Source organism: Pagrus major, chromosome 2 (assembly GCF_040436345.1).
Source record: "Pagrus major chromosome 2, Pma_NU_1.0".
Lineage (NCBI taxonomy): Eukaryota > Metazoa > Chordata > Actinopteri > Spariformes > Sparidae > Pagrus > Pagrus major.
Genome location: NC_133216.1, coordinates 31467120 through 31486866, shown reverse-complemented (window position 1 = coordinate 31486866; position 19747 = coordinate 31467120). Strand labels below are relative to the sequence as shown.

At 40.2% G+C, this 19747-nt stretch overlaps 1 protein-coding gene across 3 annotated transcripts in view; it reads right to left on the bottom strand.

The window, feature by feature from the left end:
• Nucleotides 1-973: 973 nt before the first annotated feature.
• Nucleotides 974-19747, bottom strand: part of brip1 (BRCA1 interacting helicase 1) — a 53816-nt gene continuing 35042 nt past the window's right edge. For all 3 annotated transcript variants that reach the window (XM_073480683.1, XM_073480700.1, XM_073480691.1), the window contains exons 15-20: nt 17330-17489; nt 16928-17049; nt 5041-5153; nt 4877-4959; nt 4411-4728; nt 974-2403 (exon numbers count right to left, since the gene is read on the bottom strand). In XM_073480683.1, coding sequence (XP_073336784.1) covers nt 1682-2403; nt 4411-4728; nt 4877-4959; nt 5041-5153; nt 16928-17049; nt 17330-17489 — 1518 coding nt within the window. In that variant the 3' untranslated portion in view covers nt 974-1681. The remainder of the gene's footprint in view (nt 2404-4410; nt 4729-4876; nt 4960-5040; nt 5154-16927; nt 17050-17329; nt 17490-19747) is intronic.

The following is a 19747-nucleotide window of genomic DNA, read 5'->3' as shown; positions in this document are numbered from 1 at the left end:
GTGTACCGTTTAGATTTAATATGATATTGTTTGTTACCAGCTGGTCACCTTAGACTCGGAGCCAAAACCAAGCACTGTCCAACTCACGGTACTTCATCCATCAGCGGGAGTGTTTATTGGTCCGGTGTGGCGCAGTGCATTCTGGTTGTTGTAGGTTTTCTACCTTTTGAGCAAAAGGGAATATCACAGCCCTTTTTCTCTGTTTCCACTGGTCATATAGCACCAATTTCTAAAATATGTGTGTCTTTCTATTGCACACACTTTTTGCATACCCAATTGCATACCCAGTTTTATGAAAGGACCATCTTTCCAGCGGTGAAATCCTTCTTTAAATGTCTACCTTACAATATTTTGTCGTCATTGTGAAACAAAGTCCAAGCAGTTGTGAGAACAAAATTGGGCAGTGAGCAAAGTAAGATAGTAAAGTGTTTCACTCAAGTCTGGTACTTGTACTTTACTCAAGTTTTTCCATTGTATGTTATTTGAACTTTAATCATGTAACATTTGAGAGGGAAAATGTTGTATTAATTGCTCTCATACATTTGTTTGACAGCTACAGTTACTGGTTACTATTCAGATGAAGATCTTACATATGGAGTTAATGTTGGACTTTGAAGAAAATTATCTGTATATATAAATATGGGCACACTGGCTACTTGTCATGTCTTTTTGTACTGTATGTTCCTTTTGTATTTTTCTGTAACACATATATGGTGTTTGTGTTGTAAATTATGCTTTTCCTCTGTTAATGTTAGGAGCTAGGAGGTAGGAGCTAGCGTGGGTTGTGTCAATGAGTTGCTCATGTTTTTGTGAATTTGTATTTCAAGAAAAAAAAACTAATAAAAAACTATATATCTATATATATATATATTAGTATATATTAGTATATATATATATATATAGTATATATATATATTGAAACATGTCAATGTTTTTAAAGAAAATAAACATTTCAGGAAAAAGGATGAGAGAATATCAGTGAAATTACATTTAATTTAATTAACAAAGTTCTTAACAGAATTCATATGGATGCTTGCACTGAAAGACGTGTATCCACACACAACTACCATCATACCAAGTTTACAGCACATAATTACAAAATTGGAATTGAAATTGAAAAAATTAATGTCTCTTCCTTAGGGTAAATCAGGCATGTCTAAAGCATGTCCATTCCTCACCCATAACCAACAGACACATCATTAAAACAGAACTGAATGATTACCTTCTTCTACAGAGAACAAATGAGTTTTTGGTTTTGTATTTTAATGATTAGTTAAAATGAACCTTTAATCAGCAGCACTTTCAATCCTGTTGGTTAGTTATTTGTTTTTTAGCTGAGAACAGGCTTAATGGCCTTAATAAGATGTGCTGTCACACTACATAAGCAGCTGATCTGAGATGGCTGAGCCTCATCATCTACTGTGTGCATAGTAAGAGTGTGTGGGTTAGTTGTCTGATGAATCACTTAGAATCTATACAACATAGTGTTTAGGAAATTCGGCATGATGAACCGTGAAGCAGGAAATGAAATAAAAAAGTATGCAGTATGAACTGAATATGACATTTTACATTGCCTTGCAATTGGTTTCAATATCGATCTGCTGCTAATATTTGGTGGAAAACCTCTTGCCAGCATAATGTGCATTGAACATACAACACATTCTGTTTTGTTCCCTGGTTGTTAGTTACCTGTTGGGGTTGAGGGAGCTTTCTGCCTGGACCTGGACAGTCTACGTAGCCTATTGACCGTCTGCCTGCTCTGGTTATCCAACTGCTCCCCCTCCTCACCTTGCTTTTGTCCTCTAATTTCTTCTTCCTGTCCCTGTGACAGCCCTGTGCTCTCCTTACTGACTGAAATGGCACTCTGTCCATCAAAAGCAGACGTTTGTCGCTGGGCCTGCTCAGAGCCAAAAAGTTCCCCTGACAGCAGGTCAGGGCTCTCCACCCTAGGAGGTGACTTGGTCTCTGCCTGTGGGCTGCCTTCGCTCTCGAAAAGTTCTGGAGTATAGAAGACAGTCTGGTCCTCATCCTCTTCGTCTTCATTTGGATTGTCTGCTGAGGGTGGTTCACTTTCACAGCTTGGAGGGGTTGTTACTGCAGAAGGCTCCAGAGCCATATTGAGTGGTTCCACTTGGGTCTCACTGAAACTATCTGGGCCCCCTTGTTTAAGACAAGCAGCCTCAGTCTTCTGTGGTGAGGAGATCTGCCGTTTGTCCCTATGCTCAGAATGATTAGATGTTTCCACGTGTTGACTGGAGTTACTGGGTGCTGTTTCTTTAAAGATCGGCTTCTTGAAACGGGTGCTGATGGGGCTGGAGGTGAAAATGTGGTACAGAGGCTGCGCTGTTCTTTTTTGATGCGATAAAGGCTCTGCTGGGGGACGGTGCATTGTCTTCAAACATTCTGCATCAAGAAAACAAAACAGGGATATTTATTAACCTAATACCAGCACAGAACTGAAATCTGACAAAGACCATAGAGCAAACATATCAAGAATAACAAAGAAACCTCTAGGTCTCACCATGAAATGAGAATGGTATTCAGAGTGTCAAGGCTGTTTTATAAAAAAGATATAAATGTGGGCTTACGCTCAATATAACCCAAACAAAGGTCAAGGGGATTTAATTAAAAGCAACAGTCCAACATCTGCTCATCAGCTCGCTCCAGCGCCACTCAGGCACGCAAAAGACCTTACAGTAATGAGGCAAGCCACTCAACTGATCCCATGGCCCCCGCCCCCAACGTCTACCCCCAACTATGAGGGGTGGGGGTCTGTGCTACTGCTCCGCTACCATCCCTGTCCACCAAACCGAATTCAACTGGGCTAACAGCTCAACCTTGTCATGACCCCCGAGACAATGGGTGCTCGCCAAAGCGATGTGCAAACACGTCACCTCAACATATTTTCTTGTAGTGATGTCATGCTCATACATCCCTGAGCACAAAAATGAAACACCTTCTGATTACTGTCTTTTAAAAATGGTGTTGCTTAAAATGTCATAATTTATGAAGAAAGAAAAATAAAAGCATAGGTCCCACAAACGGGAACAGTTTCATTCTATCGGTTAATATCTTGATACACTTATTTAGCTAACCTTTACCCACTTTAGAGTAACAGGGACAACTTTATCACATCACTATCATGAATTAAATAGAATGAAAGCAGATTTTAGAATTGTATTTTCCCTCCTTAGGAATGTAAGCAGTGTCAAATCAGAGTGAGCACAATGTTGCACTGGGTGACATGTTATTTTATTATCATAAACACAAACACTTTAATTTATTTTGAGGGTCACTCTGCACCATCTCACCTAGACCCTCCAAGTTCATGTTATGAATTTTCTTGGAAATTCATGTAAAAACTTCTATTAAATAGACCTTGCAAAATCCTTTATCTGTAGTCTGCATACAATTTTAGTTAAAGTTTCACTTTGTTTTTCCTATTCTTTGTATGTGTATTCTGAGTCTCACCAACTACTTATTTCCCACTGTACAGGGCTGAAATTTGACCTGAACATCCAAGAAACCCTAAGGATACTTAGCAACATGTATTCATTTAAACTGTTGTTGCAGAATGTTTATAGGAATCAAATCTAGAACAATAAATATTTTTTACCCAAACAAAGAATCTTTCTTGTAAAAAAATGCATACCTCAACTAGTTTTCACTTTCTTGCAACCAGAGCTTGATTCTGTGTAATATGAATATAGTTCCATCACACCGAGAGGTTGTTTGGTCCTGCATAAAAGTGCCACATATTTTGCTAAAAATAGATTCAGAGCTGAAAAAGGATTATTTTAATTGCCTTGAAACTTTTTGAGTCAGATGATAGTATTAATTGCAGACATACATAAAGGATGTTAAATTACTCTTTCATCATTTAATATTTTTTTGAAAATAGCTAATTTTTCATACTTTTCACTGGCTGCAATATTGAATTCAGTGGTGTTATTTCATAGGTAGGTATTTGTACAGTGTTGACTTGAAGGTTTTCTATCTTGCTGTAATTCCTTCTGAGCCCATTTTCATTGGGTTCAAGGAATTCACAGGTTACAGCTTGTACACTCTTGTTCCCTGTATCTGAACAAAGTGTTAAATATTATTATAGGCCATTTTATTTTTTTACAAAATCATGAAAATACATAGGCACACAATGTAAAAAAAAAGCTTGTCCCAATTATTTCACTATAAAGATAAAGCTTTTGTAATATGGCAGATTCAAACCTTCTATCACCAATTCAAGAGTAACATTATCAAATAGACCTTATTAGAGAGGGTATGGACAAGTTTATAAAATTATTATTTCAAAATATACAACTGTTGTTTTTGGTGGGTCTTGGATAAGACTAGAGAGATATGTTAACCTTGCAGCACAAAAAACTCTTCTTTCAGTACTTCATTCTAGCTCACCTGCTTTTCCATTTTGTTCAGCTTTCGACTGTGTAAGAGAAAAAAAACTGGAGGTCAAGGGGCTTGTGTCCGGCTGGGGTTCAGGCGGTTTGACATAGGAGCTGGCCATCTGAAGTTCTGAGGCCTTGGATAGACCCTGTTCCTCTACAGTTACTGGCAAGTGACTGTTGGGAGAGGAGACAGAAGAGCTGGGGCTCTGACTGTCTGCAGGGCGCACCTCCACCTTCTGTTGCACCTGACAGAAAGCTACCAGAGACTGCATGGCATTGCTGAAGGTGTCATGATGCTGGACGAGCTGGCGGACCCACTTAGACAGACCTGAATTATACACAGACACACACATCAGAGATAAATACTACCAAACACTGTAATAGTTATCTTAGAGTGGATAACTATTGCCATCTAGTGTTCAAGGTGAGAGGCTGACAAATGAAGTCAGCCAGTGTTCGAAGACTGTATTCAGTACCTGTGATGTACTTGTTGGGATTATTCCTGTAACGGTCATCTACTAGAATTAAGGCGCCCCAGTCATTCTTGTGGCGGATGCACCTGTAAAATTAAGTTTGAAGGTTTGAGTATAAATGACAAGTGAATCTCACATAACACTCGAGCTGTAGGAGACACATTTACCTCCCCAGGGCCTGGTTTAGAGCTCTGTAGGCCTGGATCTCGTACCAACGATGGCCTGGGAGGAGACCTCTGGACTTGCAGTGCTGGTCATTGTACTTCATCTTCAGTTCCACCTGAAACCACAGGCCAGTTTATTAAAAGATGATTCAGTGTCTATGGGACAGTGACTGGATGCATGTCCATTAAAATCAAACTATTTTCCAGTTCAATGTGCTTTATATGCCAAATGTCAGTTATCAGTTATTCAGTTGTCTTGTATTCATCGGGTGGTGCCTGTTTCTGGTTCATTTAGTATGTGACTAATAAGCATATAACAGGAATGCTTATTACATAATACAACATTACCATCATTGTTTGAGAATCATGACATTACGAAGTGATGTAGCCAAGATAATGAAAAACATTCAGAGAATAAAACTGATTCAGTGTTTCCCATTAATTACCTAGACTGTAGTGGCCTGCCAGACTAATTTGCCCTGCCATAGTTTCTCAATGAACTGAAACTATTTTTAACTTCTCATAATAGTTTTAAGATTTCTAACATGATTTACCACCTTTTCTTTAGCAAAACCTCTTTCTCTCCCAGTTAGTCACCTTGCTCAGTCCACCCCTTGCTGTATGTACACACACTCACACTCACACTCACACGCACACACAAGTCCGAGGCCTTGCAAATTAAACCGCCTCCTCTCGTCTCAAAGAAGGTGTCAATGTTTACGACTTTAAGGCAGTAGGACTATCCTGGTCATGAAAAGAAGAAGAAAAAAAAAAACAATGGGAAAGACATGCGGGAACAGCTATCAGTTAAACTTGTGGTCTCAAATAAAACAGTAACGTAAAGTTAATGTGAAAGCTTGCAGTCCGTCTGTCTTGCTAACCTAGCTGGACATTTTACGCCTTGGGCTGTGTTTAATTTGCCGGTCACTTCATGGGTTGTGTACCGTGACTTTGTGCCTGACAAACGCAAGACTGAAATACAACTAATGGGCAACAGCGTTTATGAACTGCAGCTCAGATAAGACAACTGTGTCGCACATGAGTATGTGTATACGCGTGTGACAAAATGAAACCCACATTTTCCTGCAGCAATCTGTGTGGAACAGTCTGGACAACATATAGGTGTGATGGATGTGTGATGGCACTCCTCACAGGCGTATGTCATTTTATACCAAGACAATGATTAACTAGTCTCAGTATAGATTTAGTTAAAACTTTGAACTAATGCAAGATGGAAAGCACCCGGCCCCCCCTTGAGGGTCCAAGGTCCACCCACCAGTCTCATGTGGGAAACACTGGATGTAATATATTGAAGGCAAGTTGCACCATGTTTAAATGTTTTAGGACTTGCTTCAACTTACATTGGTCTGCACATCTGTGTGTGTGTGTGTGTGTGTGTGTGTGTGTGTGTGTGTGTGTGTGTGTGTGTGAGAGAGAGAGAGAGAGAGAGAGAGAGAGAGAGAGAGAGAGAGAGAGAGAGAGAGAGAGAGAGAGAGAGAGAGAGAGAGAGAGAGAGAGAGAGAGAGAGAGAGAGAGAGAGAGTGTGTGTGTGTGTGTGTGTGTGTGTGTGTGTGTGTGTGTGTGTGTGTGTGTGTGTGTGTTCTCAGAGTTAGGAGTGAAGGTATTTGAAAGTAGAAATTAAGAGAATTGACGGGAAAAGATTTTGGAGCTGATGAGAAAAAAAGAGAATTATTTTCAGGCATCAACAAACAACAAACTGAAAATTCATTTTGGTAATTGTTAATGTGCTTCTACTTCTTCTTTGTCTATGTCCCTGTGTCTCTACTGTACACTATTAATAAAAAGGCAAAATGGCTGAAAAGATAGTTATCAAATTTCTTGTTAGCGTGGAACTACTAAAGATATTGAAATAAACACTTGTTTACTTACTAAATGTGTGCCCTTATAGACAGATTTGTTTTGAAAGGGGAGCATTGGGGCTAAAGAGAGGCCATGACAGAGGAGAGTGGAGATAGGAGGGGGCAGACAAGGTGGTCTAGGTGACATGAAGCATCCCTGCACAAAAATGCCAAGAAAGCACCCATCCATTTGCATCTGTCGCTGCTGATTTTAGCGCTAACCTTTCAGAATTGACAAGTGAAAAGTTCAGCTGGCGTCTGACGGGATGCCATGCAGGGCAGGCAGCTGAACGGGGCTTTAACTGCTTTTGACAGGTACCATGTGTACGCCCTGAGCCACCAAACACGGGGCCGTGGCAGGTACAGCCTGTTCCCTCGCGCGACATCACGCAATGCCGCTGTGGCCTGTCTGGGCTTGTGTACATAAACAAACAAGCGGAGTCACAGGAAATCATAAATGTCGCCCCAAAGTTGGTCTATGACTAATAACACCTTACCTAAGCATGCAAACAACTGAGCAACACCTGCCACCATGAAATAACCTCATCACTTATACTGGAAGACTTTAATAGTTTGTATAATGTAGGCCTAGGCTTGTCAGGAGATTTAAAATCACAGGTTTTATCTGTATAATTACAAGTAGTGCATGCTGTCAGTGGGAAGCAGCTCATATAGTCATGTCACAGAAGGTCCTGTTAATGCTGCTGGCTTCATGGTGAGATGTTTGCCAATGTATGAGACACCAGGGCAGTTAAAGAATCTACTTCTAAACCCACAGCTTGGACAGAAAGGCCAGTAGCCTCGAGCCGACAGTGTCATCTAAATCCAATCACAGTCCATTTCAGCGTTCGAGCCATCACATCCCTGGTCTGTACCATGTCACTGTCCAATCTAACATGACAGGTTGCATATGTGAAAAAGCCAATTCTGGCTGCTAGCAAATCTCGCAAATGTGCAAGAAACCACAAGCTAGAAGGGATTAGTTAAAATGTCAGGAGATCACTCGCTTGCTTTGGCCTTGTCCTCTACAGCTACCTGTTCATCCCTAAAAACATATATTTGACCACTAGGCATGATTCGCAGCTGAGCGCATCGGTTTGAGCTACATTTTACGCAGGGTGTGTGTATGTACGCGTCAGTGTCAGTGTGCACGCCCCTGGCAGTCTGGGACATCTTGTGCCTGTCACTGAGATTGCTGAGCGCCTCATCTGCCACATAAGGCTGAGCTGACAGCTGAGTGGCGCGTCTTGAAGACAGTGTCCACATGTCTGTGTATGTGTGCACGCACACTCATAAGGGCATCAGACTATCACACTGCTTTCCAACATGCTCATGGATCAGCTCATACCAAGGCTACACACAGAATCCTATTTATTCTTTGATAGTGTCTTATCTTCTTCTAAAGAGTAAGATTAAAATGGAACATCAGTGAACAGAGAGATCAAGTTAATGAATTTAACCTATATGTTGAGGTTAAGGCCTACTGTTGCAAAATGCATACATTATGAGTAGTAATGAATGGTGTCTTAGTCTCAAGAAAAAAAATCTCAGACAGAGTCTCATGGGTGTTTTGACATAAACCTGGAAGGATCATGTGGTGGGGTTTTTGACACAAATTTGTCTCAGTATGGCAGGTTTTTGACTAATTCCTGGGTAATCTGATTCCAACTTGTCTAAACCTCAGCAATGTGAACATTGAATGGGAGCAGTTTTGTTTTTTGCTCTTTGTCTTGTGATGGTCTTGGGCCGTTTAAGACTCAGCATTTATTCTGACTTGACCCCCATTTTGGACCCTGCCTTGACTTGATCTGTGAACTGCTTGGACTTTACCTTACAAGGCAGCTGGATTCGGAGATAATGTGATCTCGCAAATCCATCTTGTCAGGCTTCAAGGTATGCACATGTGGCCAAACACACAGACGTTGAACCAAAGGCTTTTCTTGATGGAAAAGACATTTCTGCTCTTCTCCCAACTGACTTCCGTAATAGTTTGATTTACCAATTGGCTCTACTGGCAGTAGTGTCCTCCTAGTGTTGATCTAGTTGACTGAAGTTAGCCCGGGATAGACAGTGATAGACAGATGGTTCATCCGATCACCTGCCAAGTATTTTGCCCTTTTCCTCAGAGTTTTACACAGCTCCTTTACAGATGGTTTTGTGAAACAAACCATTTTGTGAAACAAACCATCTGGCACATCAGGTTAGCTTAGATCGGGACTTATTTCAAACTTGATTTATGTGGTCTTGACTCCAGCTCTGATAACAAACCTCAACACTTCCTTGGTACCAACCAAAATACTGATTGTGCACCAGGTATTGAAAAGGACAGGAAGCTGGCACTGAATGCACAGTTAAATTCACAGTCGTATTATTTGATCAGATAGTTCTTTTAGTCTTTGGCTTCTTTTCTAACCCTAAATGAAAAACAATTAAAAAAACAAAAAAGAAAAAAAAACACATTAGGTATTGTATTAAGTATCGTTTAAGGGTTGAAGATGCATCAATAAAAAAGAATGACAACTAAGGCGTCTCTCTAAAGCTGGCCTGTGGTGCCGACAAGGATAGTACAAGTGGTGATCATGTATAACATAGCCTTCATTAAGTGGCTGATGATAAAGCCATATGTACAGTGTCTTGAGTTTGCCTGCAGCATCCATCGCCGTCTCTTCTTGATGATTTCCATAAACTCTGCAATATTCCTCCAAAATCCCCTTTATCCAGCCATTTTACGTGCTCACAGGCCTTAGAATTAAAATACTCTTGTGGTTGTCTTTAATAAAGGGAAGCAGCAAGAGGTTTGCTGAGCCCCTCATTAAACTGAGAGAGATGCCTTATCAGTTGTAAGTGTCTTTTTATTGCTTGTTAAAGCCACTTATTGTTCGACTCACTCACGCAGGACGCGACTGTTCACTGTAAAACATGCCATTGGAAAAACTCAACATAAATGTAATACCACCTTTGGCAGGGCTTTCTCTGCAGAGGACTTTTCAAGTTCAACCTTTGATCTTTGTCACAAACACAACAGGCCAGTAAAATGCCATGCTATGTGCTTAGGCTGTAGCGTCTGAGAGTTATGCCTGTCTGGGAATGCAAGCCATGCAGGCATCTAAAGTGCTGGAGTAGTTTAAATGGAGAGAAGCTGGGCTTACACCTCTTATCCTAGCAATGGGGTGCTGCCGTGTGAGCGTGGCGTAGAATGAATGAATTATTATGTCTGGGTCCATGTGTGCTCTTAAGAAAATGTGTACACGTTAGCACTAGTGCATGGAAGTGACAATGTAAGAAAAAGTCACGTAAATATGAGTGTGTAAGTGAAAAAAAATAACCCCTAATACATTGACACTGTTAAAATAAGAACCAATACAGCTATTGGTGTTCTGAAAAAAAAAAACACCAAAAAACACCAACTTGGGATTGCATCATAATGTAATGAATGGTGTCGCATAGGCCCACTGCTTCTGCAGAAATGAAGACCACCACTGCTTCTGAAGAAATTAGGGACTTTAAGCATTGACGGTTGAGGCGTTAGAGAAAGAAAGAAAAAAGCTCCATACTGTGCATGCGCGATCCTATCTCAACACTTCCTGACATTGTAGTCCAACGGTCTACTACCGGAGAACGTCTGGTCTGCCGTACCCAGGAGTTAAATGTTACTTAGTGATATCCGTTTCCACTACCACATATGAAATACATGAAACAACCCATGTATTTAATTTCTGATGCAGCTGTTTAGACCATCGTGTAGATTGATCATTAGAGCAGACGCATTAGGACCTTTCTGATTCAGCTCAGCAGGTGACAAAGACTGATCAATAATGTGATTGATCAGTACATTCACTTTGCAGTAATCAATCATAGTGACAATTTCAGGAAAAAAGAAAACTTTCAGAAATTTTACAAGTTAGGGAAGGAAGAGAAGTAGCAGCAGAGGACTTTATTAGTCACAATCAGGATGGAGAGGTGTGAGCAAAAGCTCATTGCACAAAAACAGCAACGAGCTGTTTCAGAAATGATATGACAGTGTAGGTCAGTGAGCCAAATGAGCAGAGCTGGGTTTTGAACAAAAAGGTTGCTTTGCAGATGTTTCAACATCATTCCCTTTTGCTGTCTAAAAACACATTGGTTCGTAAAACAACCATATAGATCACTGCATTTAAACATAGAATCATACAGTAGCATGCATCATTAATCTCTTCCACTGGAAGTGACCATTGCATGAAGAGACCATGTAACAGTATTGGCTATCCAGTAGTGGATACACTTTTAAATTTGATTCTGTATGTGTGTATGTGCGTGTGAGAGAGAGAAAGAGTGTGTGTGACCCCTTAAAGAGCCTATTGTCTCCCTAACAGAGTACTGCAGCAGTATCTGTGATAGTTAAGTATGCTAAAGGGCTAGCTGCATGGCTTTGACTGTCATTAGTGTCAGTGTCCCCATCCTCTCAGCAGTGTAATAGGGGTTAGCTCAAAGACCTTTACAGCCCCCCAGGGCTTCTCTGGGGGCCGCACTGCCTCTGCCACCGAAAGAGGAGATAACAGGGGGAGGAAAAGACAACTAGAGGGAAGAAAAGGGGAAATGAACAAAGCTGAGGATTAAGATGCAAAAAAGGGACAGAGAAAAATGTAAAACAAAGAAAATAGAGACCAGAGTCTAGGATAGTACAAGCATGGTCTGTTAGGTCTGAAAAGGGCTGACACACAATAACATGACCACCTCTACAGTCAAAAATAAATACCTTTAGGAGGCTTAATCTTGAATAAAAGCCAAACAAACCATATTTAAATCAAATTTAAAGATAGGGTGGAGGAAGTTTTCTGAGGACTGATATTTTTACTATCTGTAGCTTGACATCATTACATAGACAACAGCAGTTTAAACTGGCAATAGACAAGTTTGTTGCCTTAACTATCATTATGAAGTAAATGTTGATTAAACACTGTAATAGCTACAGAAAAATGACAAGTGTTTAGTTTCGTTCACAGTAAACTCGCCTTCACTGTGCTGTTTAGTCTGCCATGGGGCACAAAATCTCCCAGGAAATGAAGACTGACTGGCAATCCAGTCAGGCTGGCAGCCTGGCACCATTTCTATCTGATTTCACGTCTCCATTATAAACTAAATGAATAAATTGTTGGTAGTTGTTACTCTGAGAAAAACCGAAATGATCCAGTTGTCTTTGTGACAGCGGCACCAACAGTAATACACTTAGAAGCGCTAGGGGCAGGAAAGCTGTCTGTTTCCACTTTAAGTTGTCTCTGTTATGTTTGCACTCGTTCCCACTTGTCTGCACTAGCCGTCTTTCAAATCTATGTCACTTATTTCACTGGTCAGGGAGCCAGGAGATGAAATTTTCATCCATGCCCTGATTGGGTGGATGGTTGGTGAGCCAGGTTATAAAATAAACCTTGACCCATTCAGATGAGAGTAATATGATAGGTGAAGTACAAGATATCGGTCCTTCAGTCCAAACTGTTTGATCTGGAAATCCATTTCTGCTCATCTTCTCACTCATATTTTTATTTAAAGTATGTAGTATTTAATGGTAGTCAAGGAGGGAGCTTCACAAAAAATGAAAGGCTTTGGTGTGACTTTAAAAGCACAACGTCAACGTGTCAGCAGTCACCACCATCCAGGTACCAGGTAGGCAAGGCTCTACCTGGTCCCAAAGCAGCCACAATTAGGACAAGATGTGGTAAGAGACAGTGAGCTCTCTGATGAGCAGAGCACATGTAGTGAATAAACAAAGGCTGTTGATGTAGAGCAAAGAATATGCCATTACAAATGCACAGTCAATTCATGCTTGGTCAGCTCCACCTTAGCCCTAACTAGCTTTGGCTCCCTCAGTGCTCCCCCTGGTATTCTGCTCCATCCACTCATATCCTGTTTTATTTTAGATCGGGCACATTACTTGCATGATGCCGCAGGGTTACACCAAAACATCTATTTTGTGATACTGTATAACAACTTTTAATAAAGGAACGGGCCAATTTATTTATGATGATATGCATTTTCTCCTTTATTAAAGATGCACTATTTAATTTTGGGGAAGAAATTTTAATTAAGGAGAAAAATAGTCACTCATTCATTATCACACCTTAAAAAAAAAACGGAATAAACACACCATCATCACAGGACAACACAATTTCATACTGTTTTACTTAGCGTTCTAGGGACCTTACTCCCCTCTGAGGTCAGCTTGTTTATTTAGTTAAGGAAATACTGTATATCAAATAAAGAATACTAAGTTTTTATTATGACCTTTTTAATCCTTATAGATATTGTAAAAGTCACCTTTCTGAGTTTGAATTTATTTTCCAAAACTACATAGTGCACCTTTAATTTAATGCCTTGTTTTTGTGTTTATGCCGTATTGTGTCAAATAGATGAATAAAATACCTCAATATAATTTTATACAATCTAATGCTGTAAGCAGCCGCATCACTTAAAGCTCATTTATGCTCCCTTTATGTATGAGAATAGAAATGTCCGTTTCAAACTGTATAACCGTCACTGCCCTTATACTTCCATGCCACCTTCACATTGGCATGGATGTTAAGCAATACAACCACGAAAGAGTGCTGTCGGACCCCTCAGAGGTCTTACACGGACGTTTACCATTTCTTTGCCTCTGTCCAACTCGCATTTAATTCCCGTCCAAACTCCTATCAGCTGTTCTGTGGTAACAGACTGTCTCTGTGACTGCACATAGTAGCATCAAAGAGATGTTTAAAACAACTCACATAACCTTTCCTCAAAAAGTTCTGCCATTTTTTCCACAATCTTCCTCTTGTCCTGTGGTCGTGTCTCACTTGAACTATTGGCTACATCACCCCCCACGACTACCAGAGATACTGCTTTGTTGGTCCATATCCTTAAGCTTCCAAAAAACATGCAGAAATACAGACAAAATGAACCCAGAGTACAGACAGAAGGCTCCATCCATATCAAGGTCAAGGTCAAATTGTATCATATGTGTATCTAACGTTGAGTATAAATGAGCCTTTAGCAGTCTCAAGAAAAAGACTGGTTAGCATGAGACGTATTCTCCTGACCTGGAAGTCAATCACTCCGCCCTGCTTTGGCAACAAGACTCTTGTTTGAGAATTTGTGTTTCTTTGCTTTGTCATATTACCCTATGACCATAGGGACTCTGACCTGCCTGGCTACATGAACAGTTGTGGTGTTTAATTCGACCAATGTATTCATGTTTTGTATGTCCTTATCATTGTAGAATTAAAAGTGTAAATAAAGTAGTAAAAAAACAAACAAACAAACAGTACAGGGTATTTATCTGTCTCTTAATACTTTCCGACTTCCCTACCCTGTCTGTGGCACTCAGCCCCAAACTCACCGGTTGCTACTGAAAATGGAGATCTTTACAACTAAGATGTAGTTTCATTTAGCAAATAAAAAAAGGCTTAGTAACTTCTCCCAGCTGGCTGCTGTAGTTTCAGTCAAACAAGTGGAAATTTGCTGCATTTTTAGAAGACTTTTTTCAGCTGTGGAGTAATAAGATTTCCTTGTGTGTCCCGTTTGTCATCACAAATGTGCTGGAAAAAAGGGGAACAGTAGAAAGCAGCAAATCAAATACCTCATCAGCCTACAACCAGAAGACGTTAATATGGAGCTAGTAACTGAAGTTGCTAAGGAGTGAGACATTGTGCTTCTATCTCATCTCTGTTGAGAGTTGAACATGGGCAGTATCATTCAGGGGAGGTGACTAGGCTCAGACCCTCAGACCACACAGAAGTCACAGACAATGTTTTTTTATATCTTAAACTTCAGCCTTTCTTTCACACTCAGCGCCAACCAAACAATGTTCAAGCACTGCATGACAGAGACGGCAGTAAAGATATTAAAAAGCAAATGGCACACACATCAGACCCAATCGAAGCTGGAGGCAATAAATATTTGTGACTACTGCAAGGTTAATTGACCTGGGAGTAAATAATAATAATACATTGAACACATGCAGCTTACGGAGACTTCTAAAGAAAAAAAACAAACAAAAAAACAAAGAAACAAAACCGGCGTCTCATATGGTCAAACCATACATGGTAAGAACTCTGACAGGACCTTCACTGCAGCAAACATACATACATACATACATACATACATACATACATATATGTTTTTGTAATTAAAAATGAAAATGAAATTAAAAAAACAAATGAATCAAAGAAAAAAATAAAACAGAAGAAGCAATGCCCTGAGAGCTGACAGTGGTGAAACTGACAGCTCTGGCTAAGGTGAAAGGGTCTGGGAAGCTTCAATCACCCACACATCTTGCTACACTGACAGAACAGGTTAGTGAAAGCTTCATCGTGCTCTGACAGGAGGATGTGGAGGAGTAAAGGGGAGGAGAGGTGGGAGGCGGGGAGAGACTCAAACTTAAAGGTCAACTTTATCTGCTAAGGACGGGGCAGACACAGCAACATCGCTTTGGGATTTTTTTTTACGGATCACCAAAAAGAGAGGCTCTTTTTTGATGTGGGTTTGTGTGTGCGTGCGTGAGAATGTCTGCAAAATATATGTTTGTGTTCATGGTATCCAAAATGTTTGATCTTGGCCAAAAAATGAAGAAGTGAACACTAAGGTTCTCATGGTAATTCCAGAGCATTTAATTGTTTTGATCCAGGTAAAACAACTGTGAGCAGAGTCTTCAGAAAGTCATTGCTCCCTGCCATAACCCCCCATAAAACCACAAACTTACCTTTGTATCCCTGGCAACATCTTGAGAACTAAGTACGCTACTGTTTTTCTTATAAGCGTCGAACCGCTAGTGCTATAGCATTTATGTCAGCTGCTCTGTTGTTGGCTGCACAGACCAGCACACTTTTAACGAGGGACTATGGCGTTTCAACATTTGTAAGCATGAAACCACAAGATATTTTTAACAAGACGAGGTCAGTACAATGCTAAGCACAAGAGCTGTTCTGTTGTTAGCAGCAAGAATCAACACAAAGGTCTTAATCTACTCCTATCTGAGGATGTCAAGACACAGTGGATTGATTATTTTTGATGAAAAACAAAAAATGTCCTCACAAGGACTAGACGACTGTTTGTTTAACTCTGACTGCTACAGTACTTATCAACAAGGGCCAGTAACTGTACAAGCTGAAGAATAAATCAATACTGACTGTCTATGACCCAACTTCCAACTTGAAAGCTAGAAGTTTTGCCATGTTTTATGTAATTTTACTGTTTATTTTGTGGTTCAGCCTGCTGATTCTCACGTTAGCATGTTGCTAGGCTAATCTGGCTACTCCCAGTCTGGGGTGATGTTGGACTAATGTTGTAATATTGAGAGACAATAAAGAGAAACAGTGGGAATTGTTAAGCCTCATTTGAAGCCAACTAAATAAGGAATAGCAGGTTTGATGACGGTAATTGTGATTTTCATGTTGCATTTTGTGTTTGTACTGCAGCTCAGAGAGTATTAGCTTTGTTGTTATAAGAAGCCTGTTTAGTGTCTCAGACAGAGGGTCAATACAACCCTGAAGCAATGGACAATATTAGAAAGATAAAGTGCTTTTAGAGCATTATAGCAAGTAAATCTCTTCTAGTAGTCACCCAACATAAAAATATTAACCGGAAAATGAGCATAATATGTCTCCTTTAAGTTAAGCTAACCGTCTCCTGGCTATAGCTCCATATTAATAAACTAAACCAATTTATCTTACTGAATGAAAAAAAAAAACTCGGCACCACTCAGTTATAGACCTTTCATTAATTCCATGTACTGCTGAATGCTAATGGTGATGACAGACTGATTACTTTTTGTATTGGGGCAGTACTTTAGTTATAGTCAATATCACTATACTGTTGTTTGAGCCGTGACGTGGAGGTGATGAGTAAAAACTGCAAGAAAGACTGTCTTAACTTCATGGCAATTATCGCAAAATAATATATGATGGGCTACAAAATCATTCTGTTTACTAGTTGCCCAATAGCAAATGTTCCATGGGCCACTGGTTGGGAACTTCTGATCTAAACCAGTTATTGGGAGTTTGTCAAGTAATTTGTTTTACCTGGAGGTCTTTGATATTCGGGAAGGGAATCCCAATGGTGACCACTGCCCTGGCATTGTCATCTGTGAAGTCTAGTCCTTCACTCACTTTACCCCTACAGACAGCGATCAGCAGTGCACCATCTATAACAAAGAAATCACATACAGTGTATATCAACACAGTAAATGACGAGTGATGTAGAAATAACTGTGAGCACTATTCTATAAAAAAATGACAATAATGTCAGGGTCATTCTTGTTACAAATCAATTAATTCATTGAAATTACGAGACTAGACTAGATGAATACTAGATGAAATTAATGTACTTCGGAACTAATTTACAGACATTAAGTCACCAATCAAGCTGCTTCACAGTACTATAGCAAGGCCAGTAGGTGCTCCAAGGTCAGTGTGAAGTCTTACCTCTTTCCTCACAGTATTTGATGGCATCGTAGTAGGTCTGGAGCAGTTCGTCGAAATCCCCCTTTCCTCCCCCGCGGGGCTCTGTGATGACGGTTTTCTGTTGTTCTAGCTTCTCCCAGAGACCAGTGTTGCTCCATCGGTCTCGCAGCTTGTCTAGCATCTGATCAAATCACAGGAGGCATGATGTAAATATAGATGTTTGCCTATAGGTTTTCTTGAAAAAAAGAAAAGAAAAAAAGAAATTGATCACGTGGAATCAGAATCATGACAGTGAACCTACAGCATGGCTAAATAAGAGCAGCAAATTCAGGATCTAGTACAGAAGGCTCTCATGGTGATGAAAAAGATTTGTTATTCATCACACACAATCTAAATTGTACTGAAACTTTCTTCTGCATTTAACCCATCCTCCGTCAGGAGCACTGCCTGGAGAATTAACCTAATATGCATGTTTTGATGGTGGGGGAAACCGAAAACTGGAGCAACCAAAGTAAACCCACACAAGCACGGGGAGAACATGCAAATTCCAAACAGAAAGGATTCAAACCCAGGACCTTCATGCTGTGAGGAGACAGATCTAACCTCAGCATCACCATGCTGCACATGCTCCCACATGCTACCTACATCTTCAAAAATGTATTAAGTATAATTGTTAACCAGCAATGGGTACAATATAGGGCATGAGTTGGCAAACATGGTAATGATCACTGCATATCTTCATCCAACATGTGCCAGAAAAAACTGAGATTTTTCTTAGCCATGCTAGCAGCACAGCTCTATGGACGGCAATGTCAGTCTGACAGTCAGTCCAACGCTCTGGCCTAGACTGAAATATTTCATGAATCACTGAATGGATTACCATGAAATTTTGTACATACTTATGGTAGAGGTAGACCGATTATCAGCCCCAGACATTTTTGGTTTCTCGATTATCGGTAGAAGTGATTTTTCAGTCAGATTGCCAATAAAATACCCTCTCATACATTGTCTCGCCCACAACAATTTCTGATTGGTAAAATGTCAAAATCAACAGCCTATAAACAATAAAATAATCTGAATTAGCAAAGTAACTAGTAACTAAATAAAATATCAAATAAAAGTAGTGGAGAGGAAGTATGAAGTAGAAAAAAATGGAAATACTCAAGTAAAGTACCTCAAAATAGTACTTAAGAACAGTACTTGAGTAAATTGTATTTGTTTATTTCATCACTGGTTGTTTGAAATCTTGACACAAAAAGATAATTTTTTACGGCAAATAAATATCAGTCTCAAATATTGGTTTTCAGTCTCCTTGATTTCTAATCATTGGTATCGATATCGGCCTGGAAAAAGCAATATCAGTCAGCCCCTAATTTATGGTCCCCCAGAGGATGAATTCCACTGCCTTTGGTAATCCCCTGACTGTAGGTCTCCCGTGGCCATGCACATTTGAAAATGTGAACGTTTGCCAATGATATGATTCACGTTTAGAAAAACTATATTCAAACCAACCTTTTAAAACGCCATAGTCACATCATAACACAAACTAAATAATTGATCGAGACAACGGTAGACCAGCAACTCCTGTGTTCTGTAAGGTAAAATGACTGTATTTGTCTATGGAGTCTGGTGGTGTTGAAGAGCAGAGATGGATAACCCTAACCCTAACAGTTTCAGTTCCCTGTTGGTAAGGACTGGCTGCTGGCAAGTTAAAGCAGTGAAAATATACAAAATATTTATGTATATACAGTTGCAATCAAAATTATTCAACCCCAACTACAAATTAGGTTTATTGGCAAAATGTACAAACTAGCAGCTGTTTGCAAAAAACAAATCAAACAAGAACAATAGCTCAACACAACTAATATTACAAGTGGTTTCTCCAAATTCACCACAAAATGCCACTTTTAATGACGACTGCAGTCTCAAAATTATTCAACCCCTTCATGACAAGCATCTTTAGTACTTAGTAGAGCACTCTTTTGCTGTTATGACCTGCTGCAAACGTGATGCATAGCCAGAGACCAGCTTCTGGCAGCGTTCCTGAGGAATCTTAGTCCATTCCTCATAGGCAAAGGCCTTCAGTTCACTAATATTCTTGGGTTTGCGTGCTGCAACCGCCTTTTTCAAATCCCACCAGAGACTTTCAATGGGGTTCAAGTCAGGCGACTAGGATGGCCACTTTAGTATCTTCCAGGACTTCTGGAAACCAAGCCTCGGTGGACTTTGAGGTATGCTTGGGATCACTGACCTGTTGGAAGGTCCAATGACGCCCAAGCTTCAGCTTCCTCACAGATGGCATGACATTTTCTCCCAGGATTTCCTGATACTTGATTGAATTCATCTTGCCCTCCACACGCTGCAGGTTTCCAGTGCCAGAGGAAGTGAAGCAGCCCCAGAGCATCACTGAGCCACCGCCTCTTCCTCCTCCAGACATAC